Source organism: Sturnus vulgaris, chromosome Z (genome assembly GCF_052056855.1).
Source record: "Sturnus vulgaris isolate bStuVul1 chromosome Z, bStuVul1.hap1, whole genome shotgun sequence".
NCBI classification, from domain to species: domain Eukaryota; kingdom Metazoa; phylum Chordata; class Aves; order Passeriformes; family Sturnidae; genus Sturnus; species Sturnus vulgaris.
Genome location: NC_142283.1, coordinates 59,805,686 through 59,820,318, shown reverse-complemented (window position 1 = coordinate 59,820,318; position 14,633 = coordinate 59,805,686). Strand labels below are relative to the sequence as shown.

General features: G+C 41.6%; 2 protein-coding genes across 8 annotated transcripts in view; one reads left to right on the top strand and one right to left on the bottom strand.

The window, feature by feature from the left end:
• THBS4 (thrombospondin 4) overlaps positions 1-3,702 on the bottom strand; it is a 47,703-nt gene extending 44,001 nt beyond the window's left edge. The window contains exons 1-3 of one of the 4 annotated variants that reach the window (XM_088156476.1): positions 3,570-3,702; positions 2,408-2,499; positions 1,154-1,181 (exon numbers count right to left, since the gene is read on the bottom strand). The gene's annotated coding sequence lies outside the window, so the exon portion shown is untranslated. Of the gene's footprint in view, positions 1-1,153; positions 2,500-3,504; positions 3,526-3,569 lie in introns of those variants that run through there. The other 3 variants (XM_088156474.1, XM_088156477.1, XM_088156475.1) reach the window with 3 other exon arrangements.
• MTX3 (metaxin 3) lies at positions 2,784-12,995 on the top strand. Of its 4 annotated transcripts, none has more exons than XM_014881424.2 (9): positions 2,784-3,186; positions 3,615-3,684; positions 5,172-5,248; positions 6,770-6,862; positions 7,897-8,079; positions 8,223-8,299; positions 9,134-9,291; positions 9,672-9,760; positions 11,131-12,995. In XM_014881424.2, the coding sequence occupies exons 1-9, from the start codon at positions 3,106-3,108 to the stop codon at positions 11,239-11,241; spliced, it is 939 nt and encodes a 312-aa protein (XP_014736910.1). In that variant the 5' UTR covers positions 2,784-3,105; the 3' UTR covers positions 11,242-12,995. The 4 variants fall into 4 exon arrangements, with proteins under 4 accessions (XP_014736910.1, XP_014736909.1, XP_014736912.1 ...); XM_014881423.2 differs by having other exon boundaries at positions 2,786-3,186; positions 11,105-12,995; XM_014881426.2 differs by lacking the exon at positions 9,672-9,760 and having other exon boundaries at positions 2,786-3,186.
• The last annotated feature ends 1,638 nt before the right edge of the window (positions 12,996-14,633 follow it).

Below are 14,633 nucleotides of genomic sequence, written 5' to 3'. Positions count from 1 at the left end.
ACAACAGAGAGATAAACTGGGCCTGAAGGCAATGCAAAGCTTACTACCCTATTTACCTCCTGAGCCTTCTTGCAGCCTGCCTTAAGAAAAGCCAGACGATAGAAAAGCTCATAGGGTGGTTAGATTTTTCTTAAAATAAGACCTCTAAGTTCATCAAGTCTAACCATCAACCCAGCACCACCACCATAATCACCACTAAAACGCGTCCTTAACATTTCCAGGAATAGTGACCCCAAACCACTTTCCTGCACTTTCCTGGGCAGCTTGTTCCAATGCTTGACAACTCTTTCAGTGAAGAAATTTTTCATAATGTCTAATACAAACTTTCTCTAGTGCAACTCGAGGCAATTTTCTCTTGTTCTAACACTTCTTACTCAGGAGAAAATACGGAACCCCACCCATCTATAGTGTCCTTTCAGGTACTTGTAGGTCCCCCCGGAGCCTCCTTTTCTCCAGGATAAACACCCCCAGCTCTCTTGGCCACTCCTCACTTGTGCTCCAGACCCTGCACCATCTCCATTGCCCTTCTCTGCACTCACTCCAACACCAGAATGGCCTTCCTATAGTGAAGAGGCCAAAAATGGACACAGGATTTGAGGTGCAGCCTTACCAGTGCCCAGCACAGGGGAACAATCCCTGCCCTGCTCCTGCTGGCCACACTATTGCTGATCCAGGCCAGGATGCCATTGGCCTTCTTGGCCACCTGGGCACACCCTGGCTCATGGTCAGTCACTGTCACCAGCACCCCCAGGTCCTTTCCAGCCACTCTGTGCCAGCCTGTGGCACTGCCTGGGGTTGTTGTGACCCGAGGGCAGGACCCAGCACTGGGCCTTGTTGAACCTCACACCATTGGCCTCAGCCATGATCCAGCCTGCCCAGATCCCTCTGCAGAGCCTTCCTGCTCTCCAGCAGATCAACACTTCCACCTAGCTTGGTGTTACCTACAAACTGACCGAGGCTGCATTCAATCCCCTTCTCCAGGTCATCAACGAAGATACTAAACAGGGCTGATATAAGTACTGAGCCCTTTGTAAAATACTCCTTATTGAAACAGATCTTTGGGATCACAGCTGCAAGCATCCACAATTCCCTTTCAGAGCTTTGCATCTCAGTGCATCCCAGTTCACACAGTGAAAGGACCAAAGCAAAGTACCTGGACAGACTGGGAAGTTAGTTGGTGCCTGTAGGGAGAAAAAGACATAAAAAGTATTATTAGAATATATATCTTAAGTAAGTCTTTAGAAGGAATAATGTAACGTAGCAATTTAAAAAAATTGCTTCTGTTAGCATTGCCAGTGGTATGATTTTCTGAGGAAAAACGTGGGCATTTCTTCTCCCATGTTCCTCACAAAATGGAGCAGAATGATCTAGTAGATCTATGGCATAAATTTTTATCGTGACATTTTCTTCTACAAATTCCATGTGAATCTGAAGTTGTGGATCTGGGAAGAAGAAAGGAAAAATGAAACTTTACCCTTACTCTCCTCTTTATGCACAGAAGACCTGAATAAGGGTGGTCAGTGCAGGGGTTTTTTTCAGTCAGTGTGTGGTATTTTTTCCTTTTGTGGGAAGGATGGAAACTTGACGTAGCATTTAGATGTGCCGTGGCACGTCTGCACAAGCTCTGGAACAAACAGTTGACAACCTGATGCCTCTAAACGTCTGCAGTTAAAACCATACTGAATGGGTTATCATTATAACCTGGTCAAAACTGGTAACATATGATCAGAGCTCCTTGTTTTTAGAGCCAAATTGCTGATGGTTGTTCTTCACAGTTGATCGAGAGCCACAATTTTTTTTTTGCTCCTATGAAAAGTCACAACTCTATGTGCAGCATCAAGGCCAGAGGGTGAGGGCTCAGCCAGACAGTACCAAAATCGTTTCAAGAGGACTACAGCTGCTGGGGTACAGCTTTCAAGAGGACTACGGCTGCAGCATTTCCCCACAGGATCACAGGCACTAGCCCCTTCCCAAGAGGCTGATCCCCACCTGGATACAACCTGAGAGGTCCTTGTTCCCAGGCAGGGGTTGGCCTCTTCTCCTAGGCAAGTACCGACAGGACAAGAGGACTCAATAGTTCTCAATTCAAGGACATAGAGGTGCTGGAGCAAGTCCAGAGAAGGGCAATAAAACTGTGAAAGGCTCTGGAGCACAAGTTCTGTGGGGAGGGGCTGAGAGAGCTGAGTTTGTTTAGCCTGGTGGAAAGGAGGCACCTCAGGAGAGATTCTACAACTACCTGAAAGGAAGCTGTAGCTGGGCAGGGGTTGTTCTTTTGGGAAGGGATGTGGGTGGTATGAGGACATAATCTTGAACTGTGCCAGGGCTGGATATTTTGGAAGCATCTCCTCAGAGAAAGGGTGACTAGACACTGGAATGGGCTGCCCAGGGGATGGTGGAGTCACCCTACCTAGAGTTGTTCAAGGAAAATCCGCTTGGTGCCATGGTCTGGTTGACATGGTGTTCGGCCACAAAGTTGGTTGCGATGACCTCAGAGATAGACTGTGGGGGGGGGGAAAGCAGGCTTTACAACATTGTAAAAACATTTCAACATTTTTGATAGTCAGAATAAAGAAGAAGGCAAGAAAGCAGAAGTTAAGAAGGTTGAGAAGAAGAGAGGTTAAAGAATCAGTACTTTTCGGTCATTTTATATTTTGAATGTAATTTATTCCTGGATAATGTACTGCTGAGGGTGGCTGTGTGGTATGCGTGTGAGATGTTTAACCCATGATTCCTCTTTCACATCTGTGAAAGGGTGCAGACTCTTTGAGTCTGTGTGACCCAGTAGATTCGGTGCCTCCGTGACTTCCCGAGCGCGGGCTCCCAGGAGCAGGAGGCCCTGCGGCCGGCTCCCTCCCGGCGGCGCTCCCTCCGCGCCGAGCCCTGAACCCCGAGCGCCGAGCCCCGAGCGCCGAGCCCTGAACCCCGAGCCCTGAACCCCGAGCGCTGAACCCCGAGCGCCGAGCCCTGAACCCCGAGCCCTGAACCCCGAGCGCCAAGCCCTGAACGCCGAACGCCGAGTCCCGAGTCCCGCACGCGGCCGCGGGCGCTCGGGCGCCGCCACGCGGGGGAGCAGCGCCGCGCTGCGCGGCCGGTGCGGCGGACAAGATGGCGGCTCCCATGGAGCTGATCTGCTGGGGAGGAGACTGGGGGCTGCCGTCCCTGCACCCGGAGTCTCTCGTCGTCATGGTAACGGGCGGCGGCCAGCGCCCGGCCCGCGAGGGAGGGAGGGAGCGGCGGCGCCCCGGGACTTGCCTGCCGCCCGCACCAATGTCCGCGGGGCTCCCTCTTGCCTGCGGAGAGGCCGGGGGTGGGAGGCGGGGTGTTGGGCCCGCGGCGCGGGCCTGGCTCGTTCCCCACGGGAGACGCGGGCAGCGCTGCCGGCCTTGCCGGGGACGGCGAGTCCTTCCTGGCGGCGCTGCCGCCCTTCCCGGGCGCTGCGGTGGCTCTGCCCAGCATTCCCTGGAGCATTAGGGCAATGAAGCCCGACCGAAACCCTTCCCGCACCTGGTGGCCGTTGGTCCTCAGTGCACGAAGGTGTTTAACGCAACCTCTGAAGCTCTCTTTCTTACCTATTGTGACAGGTTTTCTCCCCTGTCCTCCAATCTTTATTGCAGGCTTACGCCAAATTTTCTGGTGCTCCTCTGATAGTGAATACTGTAAATAACTCCTGGAAAGCTCCGAAAGGTACCATCTTTGCAGTCTTTATTACTCTAGTCACAGGTGTTTTAAATGTAGGTTCCAGTTTCTGTGTTTACATTAGGTTTGTATTCATGAGTGCAGTCAGCCCCAGTTAAATGACTTCACAGGATCAAGTGTGATGAATTTGTGAGACTAAAGTATTGGAATCATAAATAAAGTGCTCCAGAGGACAGTTTATTAAAATATGTATGGGTGAGGCTACAGACAGTTAACAAAGCAGTAATGCCAAGTACATAACTGTTTCAGTCAAGCAGTCTGAATTGATGGTATAGTGAAAGCAAATTTGTAAGCATTTTGCACTTTGCATATTTATAAAGGTTGTAACTAGACATGTGCATGGAAGAGCTCTTGTTTTACCTGTGGCTTAATGAGTTGGTACAGTTGGAAGTGGAATGTGAGCCTCAGCAAGTACAGCTTACACTAGCTGGGTTGTTTGATATTGTGTTGAATTAGAGAGTTTCACTGAGAAAAGGTGAAGGTAAGCTGTCAGAGAGGACTTCTTTATTTTGGATGCTTCTATTTATTGCTTACTTGTTTGCTTAGCAGTTATTGTCTTGGTGTATTTAAGAGAGGTAAAATCGCTGTAGGGTTAAAATCCTATGTCACTTACACTTAACCACATTATCAGTTCAGGCAGTACTGTATTCATGCAGAAGTTGAGCCTTTTGTTCTTGCTTTTTAGTGTCTTGTTTTCTGTTAGGGGAAAATACCAAGAAGTAGCTGGGGGACTTGCTAGAAATGTGGTGGCTATCTTCGTAATGAACATACATAAAATCAATTAAGAAAGCAGTTTAATCAGTAAGTGTTGGTGATAATTGATGTTTTAATATTATTTAGCACTGTCCTGTTGGACACTCTGGCAATTCTGTTGTGAACGTGCTGTAAGGTAGCCCCTTTTACAGAGACTTTGCACTCCACAGGCTTTGATCCAACAATCTTACTACTAAAGGCTGTCCTATCAACGTCTGGCAGAGGGAAGTACTTAGGTATTTGAGTAGTTCATGGTAATGTAGTGGGAGCTTGGGCATTGTTTGCAGCAAGGTTAGAGAAAAATGATGGTTAAATCGGATTTGGAGGGGAAGGACAAAGATAAAATTGGAAAGAAGCTCTGATGTAGATGAATCGAGAGAGCAGTTGGATTGAGTTGGAATTTTTGTCTTAAGACGAATGTCTGAAATCTGGACAAGTAGCCTGGTTTTTAAAGTACTGGATACCTAGCAAAAAATACTGGCTTCAGTCTGATTTGATGTTGCCCTTTCTTATGTTTATTATTAGTGAAGGCCACAATAGACTAAGAGTACTTGTAATCTCAGTAGAAATCACCTGCTATGTCAAATTTTATGTTTTTATGTTTACATGTTACAAAAATTAGAGCGTGCTATTGAGGAAAGGAAAGTACATAGAGTGACTGATTGCTTTCTGGTTAGAACTCATCCATATAAATTGTTGACTGTATTATTTCTGCCTTTTAGGAGATCTGCCGGTCCTGGTATCAGAAGACATTGTTATTTCTCAGCCAGCAAAAATACTAAACTTCTTAAGAAGGCAGGTAGGTCTTTTTCAAAAAGGTTTGTTTTCTTTGACTTGCAGTGACTTTTTCATGTCTCCTTTCTACACTGATACAAGCTTCCAAAAACCTGGAGTTTATGTCATGCCCAATGCTTTTCTGTTTCTCGTACATGCATGGCAATTGCAAAATGGTGGATAAGAAATTGCTCTATAAAAGTTTGATCATTAGTTGTGTGAAAGGTTTAAAAATAAGCATGAAAGAAATTTAATTTAAAAGGGCAACTAATAGTCCCTAATTGAGCAGTTTTTCTTACTGATCACCCTGCTTGTAATTATAACACTTTTAATGTAATTTTGACTTTGCAGACCCAGGATATCACAGTTTAGGTTAACAGTTTAAATGAGTAATTTGCTGGTTTTTTGAAAGATAATACATACAGCATAGTTCTTAATCTCTTTAGTTTTTCGATAGCTTGTAACATGAAAATGTCTGCAGGTGTTTCTTGATGCACACCAGGTTATTGCCTCTTGCTTGCCTTTTGTAGGACTCTTAATGTTTTGTACACAAAGAATAAACCTGTGCAATTTCTTCTTTTCACAAAGTATAAAGACATCTAGTAAACCATGGCATCATCTTTTTTTTCCTAAGATGGTCCTCTAGCCCACTATTCTGCATTTATGTTGCAGAAATGCAGTTCCTGTCTGGTCAGATGATAAATGCCATGTTAGTGAAAACAGATCTTCATGGGGAGAAAAAAGAATCGGAAAACTACATTTGAGATGGAATTTTTAGACAGTTGTGAAATTCTGAAGTTTTTCAGATTAGTTTGACTTGAATTTGAACTTGGTATTCATGTGAATAACAAAGGTTCCATAATGTTAGGGGAAAAAAACCTCTTTATGTTAAAATACAGCAATTGTATGCTTGCTTTTCAGAAGTTCAAGTGTCAGCACTTGCCCTTTGTTTATAAATTAATGAAGCAAATCTACTCACTCCTCCCCACAATTTTTTCAATCCTTCTAATGTAAATTAAAAGAATTAAAAGTCTAGTCAGTAACTGCATTAATTTAGCTGTATATCTGTTTGTCTATTCCCTTACATTGTTACCATCCAATTTCTTAACTTTCAGAATGTTCATTAGAAACAAAATATTGGAAGGTCTTTTCTTTTTTTTTTTTTTTTACACTTACACCTGCTGAAGTGTCAGATGCTTCTTGAAAAATAACCATGGAGACTTACCAGAGGTTTGCTACATCCCTGAGTATTGAACAGTTGCCTCAGTATTGCTGGATATTTGCTTGGAAATAAATAGGTAGAGACAAAATAATTATTTTGGAAATAGAAGGGCCCAAAGCTCTAGGAATGGGAAAGTGGAAAAGCGAGATGCAACACGATTTGGGAGAGTTAGCCTGAAGAAGGAAAATTCTAGTGAGTGCGTGCTTTCTGTTCCAAAAATTGTTTATATATTTACTGCCTTGGTAGGTGTTAAGTTTGAAGTAACTTTCCATTTCTACTGTTTTTTGAAAGTTGAGTAAGACTATTTTTTTTTTAAATTCGTAGAAATACAATGCTGATTATGATTTGTCAGCAAAACAAGGAGCTGACACACTGGCATATGTTGCACTACTTGAAGAGAAACTGTTTCCTGCTCTGGTAAATATTAATAAATACTTTGTAATGGTCATAATACTTGGTATTGAATGCTGTAAGAGGTGCCCCGTGTGAAAGACATTACAGTCTCTCCGCCACAGCCCTGGCTGGAACATAGTTGTTTTGTTAGTCTGTTTTTTTGGAAATAAGTGTGTGTTTGTGGAGTATCAAAGTAATAATAATAGATTTATGAAAGACGTTTTAAAAGGACACTTAAGGTTTTTTTCTGTTGGTCTTTGGGAAACAATATCCTGAAAACACTTTATTGTGGTCATTTTTTCTTTCGTTTGATTTCCTGAAAAATCTCTGATTAAGATGTGTCTGATGTGAGACACACAACTGAAAGCCTTTTGAACTGTTGAGTTAAAACTTCTAATAAATTAAAATGCCATCACTAGCTTAATTTTTCGATTCTAAATAAGACATGGCCATTTCAGTATTACAGTGTATTACAGTATATTACGGTATTACTATGTCAGTGTAATTTAGAGCGATAAGACACACAGACACTTGAGTTTCTTGAATCACTTTGGCTTCAGTTTGTAGAGGGAAGAATACTCTGACCAGATGGCATCATAAGCTAGCCTTTTCAGCTGACCCTGGTTTCAAATTTAGAATTTTGTGGTATCTTGTATTTTAAGATTTATATAAATTTTCAAAACAAAATTCTAGAAAGTTCAAACCTGTTGCTGTGTATCTTCAACTTTGTAATATATTTTCTATATACAATGTATTTTCTATATACAGTGTGTGTGTATGTACATACGTAGTAAATATGTAATTTTATGCAGATGCATATAGATCTCTGTAATATCTTTGGTGGGGTTTTTTTGTTCATTTGGAAGGTAACTATTGCGTTACTCATGTACTCCTACACTCAGAGGATTAGTATATTCCTCTACAAAGCCTGATAGCCTTAAATTACCATAATTCCTGGTTCTTCTGCTTTTCTGAGAGAGGTCTTGCATATCAAATATCACAAAGTGTCTACTCATGTCATTCAGATTTCAATTAAATTTTTCCTCATGTTGCTACAGCTGCACACTTTCTGGATTGAGGCTGAAAATTACTGCAGTGTAACAAAGCCATGGTATGCCTCAAAGATTGCCTTCCCACTGAGTTTGTATCTGCCTGGAAAGATGTCAAGGGAAGCACTAAATAGGATCTTGCTGACCAAGGGAGGCCCTCCACTCTATAGTCTCACTGAAGTGGAAGCACAGGTATGTGTTGAGCAGTAAAGAATTTTTAAGTTCTGTCAAAGACAAGAACTGAAACAGACTAGCACACAGTCAAATGATGAATGGTGCTGTGCATACCAGCCTGGCTACACCTAGGGCTCTTAGACAGTCTTGTGTCTCATCAGATATACAGGGATGCCAAGGAGTGCCTGAATCTCCTGTCGAAGAGATTGGGAACATCTCAGTTTTTCTTTGGAGATACGTGAGTATGATGATTTTTTAAAATTATTTTGGTAAATTACTAATAAAAAGTACCACACCATTCTGTGAACACTTGACCTTGCTTTTTTCTTTTTAACTTGTCAGAATGTTAAAAGTTCTTCCCAATAGTTTTATGTCTCACACTCTGCTTTTCAGATAAATCTGAATGAGCAAACAGAGCACCAATGAGATCGTCAGACTGAGTCAAAGTGGTGTCTCTCTTATCCTGCTTTTTTCCACAAAGAGGGAAATGCTTTCCACAGCTGCTAAGAAAATGTGAGGTCCATTGGAGAACACTTTAGCCACTGAATGTCACCTCCTGACTTTGTATGTAGGAAAAAATGCTTTAGGCTGAGGTGTTGCTGCACTCATGGCAGGAGAGTGTAGGTCCAGGAACGCTATTCCTGTGGTATCTGTTAGAGCAGGAAGCAGATAGGGCCAACAACATAGAGTCAACAGGTCCTGAAAAGCATGATCTCTAGAAGTTGAAGGTGGACCACTCTGTGAGAGAGGATCCTGGTCTCCATGTCCCCAGCATGACTTTTGTGGTACCAGAAAAGGTGTTTTAGAGTGTCATGCTTAACGCAGCATGACTGTGTTGTAATGCTCATATTACTGTTTCAGCTTGCCAGCCTGTCTCTAGTTAAGAGATGCTGAAAGGAGTAGATAGTTGATACAAAGCATTTACCAGGTTGATCGGCAAAGGTGAAATGACAGAAGGGCTGACTGTATTCTGTCCTGAGATGTATTTGACATACGCAGAAAACTAGGTTGTAGAAATCTTATAAGTCTTATTTTGAGTCACTTCAGTGTTTTCTTGTGTCACTCTTTTTAGGCCTACCACCTTGGATGCCTTTGTATTTGGCTTCCTTGCACCAATTTATAAAGTGTGCTTCCCACGGGTACAGTTGCAAGAGCATTTGAAACAGCTTCCCAATCTGTGCCGATTTTGTGATGATATTTTAACTTGCTACTTCAGGTTAACTGTCTCAGGTAAGTTGTGTTTCTTTTCTCCTTTTTGTCATCTCTACTCCTGTTGGGATTAGTACTCCAGGTTTCCATTTGTGAACCAAGGCAGATTAGATTTCCTGTAGTTTATGCTAGACTTCCTGTGGGGAAATGAAGAAACTTCTAAAGTTGGGCAGAAAGGATTCAAAATTAAAAGCAAGCGTTAATACTCGTATTCTGTCAAGCATTGGCCAAATCTTTTGGCTCACGCTTAGTACTCCTGATTTTCTCACATGGAATGGCTTTTACACTTAAATTCTTCTTTGCATAAAAATACTGCATGCACTCTCCAATATGAGTTTATTTTTTAAGAATTTAAAAGTTGCTGTAAATGCCTTTTCACTCTTTCTACCTTCACTCTCCAGGCCATTCTCCAGCTGGACAGGATACAGCAGATGCTAATCTGCAGAAACTCACACAGCTTGTAAATAAGGAATCCAACTTGATTGAAAAGGTTACTTTTGCTTCAGTATTTTACTGCTTTGTGGTGGTTACTTGTTCACAGATATCCTTGCATGGCAATTGCAACTATACAGTGGACTTTATTTTAATTACTTCTTTTCTAGTGAGTTACATTGTGTAGAGAGGCGGGAAGAATATTGCATCATTTGGAAGGAGGAATTAATGAAGCCTTGCACTAAAAATGTATTTTTAATACAACCAAAAGAACATTGTCTTACAGGTGTGCACAGCAACAGAGGAGTGGTATCTTTCCGCAAGCGTACAATCAGCAAAGAAGGAGGCAAATGTATTGATCAAAACTCAGAAATGGTCCTGCAAATTAAGACTGATCACCAGCTTTCCTTGCTCCCAGCTGCATGCTGTAGTAACTAACTGGCAGTCACTCTTGTCCTGCTTGTTCTACATCTAGCTGTTTTTTCTTATGTTCTTTATTTCTAAGGCTGTCACTCAGCACCTGTCAAAAACTGTACAACTTACCTGAAAAATACTTGTGAAGAATTAGCCTTTTCAAGCAGATAGAACACTCTAACTGAAAGGGTAAAAGGCAGTTCTTTCTGATCAAGATCAGTGTGTGAAGTCGATCATTAACTATGATCAGCTTCTGTAGCATTAGGTACTGATGTTTTTTCTGGCTTTGAAGTGTGGCTATGGAAGTTTTAAACAATGGGTTACATAGACATTTGTCAGGCATGATTGAAGAAAATTTGATCCTGTCTTCAAGAAATGGAATAGACTAGGCAGCCTCTGCAGATCCCCCCTGTGCTTTTATTCTATACCAACTAAACTTTTTCAGACCACATTATACACAGGGCATTAGAGTGATTTCCTATGAAAATGTAAATAGTTTACATTCAGAGATGAATTTTATCCTGTCTTTGAAAAGGTCTTGCCACAAGCGCTTTATTACGTACTTTTTGCAATGTGTAACTAATACAAATTCACTCAGCATCTCCAGAACATTTCTGATTTCAAAAGATTTATTCTTGCATATTTATTGGTGCTGAATATACATAAGCATCCACTGATGTTAGCAGTTTGACTCTTGATCTGCCTTCTCACAGCATTTGGTTATTGTACAATATTTAGAATTGGTCTTGCTTCCTTCAGTAATCTTGACCAAACAGCTTGAGCAGAAGCACATCCAGATGCCCTGGGTTTGATGCACCATATATGAGAATGATTAGGAGCTCTAACACAAGCATATATACGGGAGTAGAAAGAAACCGAAGCACCAGTTGTTGCTGGTCCTGACAGTAAGCATGCACCAACCCAGTATTAATGATGGCAGCCCTGACAAATAAGACTAATCGTATAATCTATATTCTGCTGTTGCCAGATCCGGCTCTCATTGTTTCTCTGCAGATGGACAACAACCTTCGTAAGAGTCCTCAGCATCCCCCTCGGAAACTCACAACACTCAAGCTTGCTGCAGGTGGAGAAGAAAGCAGTCCAATGAGTCGTTTATCACCTTGACATCTCTTGCTGCCAATACACCTGTGTTTTGTAACTCAGCTGAGTGCCACAGTCAATTTTTTTCACGTGAATGTTTTGCAAGGGAAGAATCTGCTAATGGGTACAAGTAGAAAAGAAATAGAGCTTTACAAGCTTCTGTCTACCTGTTCTTTTAAGAAATTGCATAGATCAGTCTGGCCACACACTGCGCTGAAGCTAAGCTAAGCTAAACAAAGCTTATTACTGCAGATGTTAACATGATTTTGTACAGCATATTTTTGCTTTTAGCCTAGCAGAAGAGTTTACCTGAAGTTAAAAATCTGCTTACGGAATGTCCACTGTTATTTTATTTTGTGGGTTTTGATTTTACTGTAATCATGCTACTGTATGTGCGTGGGTATACTCTTTGTCTGAAAAGGACAAAGTCCAGTTGCAAAGTCTGAAAAGACAAAATGTTGCCATTCATGGCAGCTGAGAAATGAAGAAAAATGACAGGAACGTAAATATTTTTATTGTGCTTTAATGAACGTGGGATTTGTGTTTTTTGGGTTTTGTATCTTTGAAAATTTGTCATGTTGTACTTCGAAGGGGATTATTGAAAAGCATGTGCGCTATGGGGATTAAAATGATGCACAATGCTAACATTTCACAGTACCTCGTATTAGCCCTTTGTGAAACAGGCTTAACCTGTGCACAGAGTAATACCACATGCTGCAAAACTGTTAAGTCAAAATCACAGAAAACTTGTGGATGGAGATGTTTGATTAGTTGCTGTGAGGATAAGACTAGCAGACTTATTGCATCTGTTAAGTTAGGGCTTTATAAGATAGCTGATGTAGGCTTTTAAATGTATCACAAATGCCTCTTAATTAGTTTCGTCTTATTTTTTAATAAGCACTACAGTTCATTCGAAAATTAACACTAAAATTGGTCAATATTTTTGTTATATGATGGTCTGTGTAGTTCAGAGATCTTTTCTCTTTTGCAAACTGTGGTATATTGCAGGGCATATTTCTTCTGTTTAGTTATATTTTGTCTTTAACAGAAGCCTTGCCAGTTCTAGAGACCCAAACAATTCTGTCACAAGCGAGATGCTGTAATTTTTTAGTGGCAAAGTACTGGCAGATGCTTCATGAGTAGATGTAAAGAGAATTAGACAAGGAGATGGCCATTTGGCCAAAATGGAAGTGCTTGGGGTACACCATTCTGATAGCTGTCTATGTGGGATAACTGTTCTGTGGAAGGGGTTCTTTATATTCCTGGACAAATTGAAATAGTCTTTCAGCTTCCCTTTGGCTACTAGTCATGTTTGAGATATACAGATAAATTACTTATTTGTAAAGACAAGACAGTAGATTGTGTACATATCCTACCTTTGGACTTGATATGTAAGGAATGTAACATCTTTAACATGTCTTAATTGAAATGTTTGGTTTCTAATGAGCACTTTAAAATACTGTTTAGGCTTCATGCTCTTACTAGAGTATTTGTTGCAGTAATTTGAAATTAATTTAGCTCATATTCATGATAACTGTATAAATGGACAGTCTGTTACATGCAAAAGTAATTTAAATCTTTAAAGTTCACACTGCCTGTACCTTGACAAGATTTACCTGAGATCAAGTCACATAGCTTTCCAGAGCTTTTCTTTTACAAACACGGCTATGAAGAATATGCCTTAGTTGTCGCTTTTTTGAATACATTCATGCAACCTAGAAAATCTCTTTGTAAAAAGGGTTGTTATTCCAAGATTAAAATCTGGGTTTTTAGTGGAATTTTGGTAGTTTTCTGTGGTATGTACATTGAGTTTGAGTATTTTTCTTTTTTCTTGTAGAACAGTTCATCTTGTCCATTAAAAAAATAACCAAAAACTATTCTGACTGCTAGGACAAGAAATTGAAGCAACTTAGCATAAGATCAGATTTTAAATTTGTATCACAACACAACTTCTTTCAACACAGCTTCTTTTGGGAAAGGGGGAATGAGGAGGCACACATTTGCTGATCTTATTAAATGTGAGCTTTGGGCTGTGTGACTGGGCCGATCTGAAATTTTGGTAAACCAATGCTCAAGGAATTTCATTCACTTGATGGCAAAGGACAACAGGGCTGAAGATGAGAGCAAACATTGCCTGCAGTCATGCATGCCATCCCAGACAACCAGTGAGGTTGCATAGCCATACACTTCCTTATTTTACTTTCTAACCAAGGTGAATTCAAACCCAGACTCCTTTATGTGGGCAGTGTCATCCCTGACCTGGTAACTCAGACTTGCCAGTTAATTTACTGGCGTGTTTTTTGTGCCTGAGTTCTGAAACTGGGAGACGAATGCTTTACTGTGGTGGGGTCAATTTGAGTAACACTCTGCATCTGACGTAGTGAAAGCTGCTTCTCTGGCTAGGGGGGAAAGATAGGATTGAGGTGTGATTCGTCTCCTTAGAGCAGGTACCTAAGAACTGAGTCCTGGACATGTGCCGTGTCTGCTGTATGCAAGGGGAGCCCTGGCTGCCATAACTCTACCTGTTATGGATGGAAACCTGCCATGGTTTGATTGGCTTTTTCTCCACTGTCTGAGCTGGTGGGCGGTCTGAAACACAAGGAGTCAGGCAGCCTTCTGCCTGGGCAGCAGTGGTGTGGCCTTGGAACCACTGCTTGCAACCTGCTTCCTTGTGCAGAGCACTGGCTGCTATAGCTTCTGCAGCTCTGTAGTCTCTAAATACTTCAGGTTCACATGTTCACTTCTGGCTTCTGGTGCACATGCCTACTATGTGCAAGTGCGGGATATAGCACTGGGTTTCCAGGGCCTTGCTACTACCACGGCAGCTGATGAGCCTCATCCTCCTTGCCCTCCCCCTGGAAAGGTGGTGGCTAGGAACAGATATTACCTTGGAAGCAACCTATCCAGCTGCCAGTTGTAAGTGGAGTGGACTACTCTGACAGGTTGCAAATTTAATGCCCCTGCTCCCCAGCAATTTTCTTGTGAAGGCTGTATGTAGATATCCTTAGGGCTGTTTTGTGTTTTTCTATGTCACCTTGTTGCAGGAATATATATATTCCAGAAGAAATGAGATGAAAAAGGTTACAAATAACAGCTACAAATATGTTCTATTTAACATTTCCAAGACTGCTTTAAAAATGTCTGCCTCTCCCTTCTCCTCCCTCCCCCTTCCCCTCCCCGTTCTGAAACTACTGTTGTATTAGGCTTTTATATACACTTACACATTCATGATGTCACATCACTTTTGCTAATGTAGCGTAACACTCGAAAAAATCACCCTCTTTGATTCTTGGTTAAAATAGTTTGCAGACTCCCTTGAGCAGGTTTCTTTTGCTTAGTATGATTCTTGGCATTGCAGCAGGAACCATTCATAGTGCTTTTCTTTTCTTTTCTTTTCTTTTTTTTTTTTTTCCCAC

Bases quoted from the DNA above. Each gene is read 5' to 3' on its own strand.
- MTX3 (XM_088156478.1), top strand. From the start codon at position 3,106: ATGGCGGCTCCCATGGAGCTGATCTGCTGGGGAGGAGACTGGGGGCTG. The intron at 5,249-6,769 runs GTAGGTCTTTTT...TTAAATTCGTAG, and splicing joins TAAACTTCTTAAGAAGGCAG to AAATACAATGCTGATTATGA. The intron at 8,300-9,133 runs GTGAGTATGATG...CACTCTTTTTAG, and splicing joins CAGTTTTTCTTTGGAGATAC to GCCTACCACCTTGGATGCCT.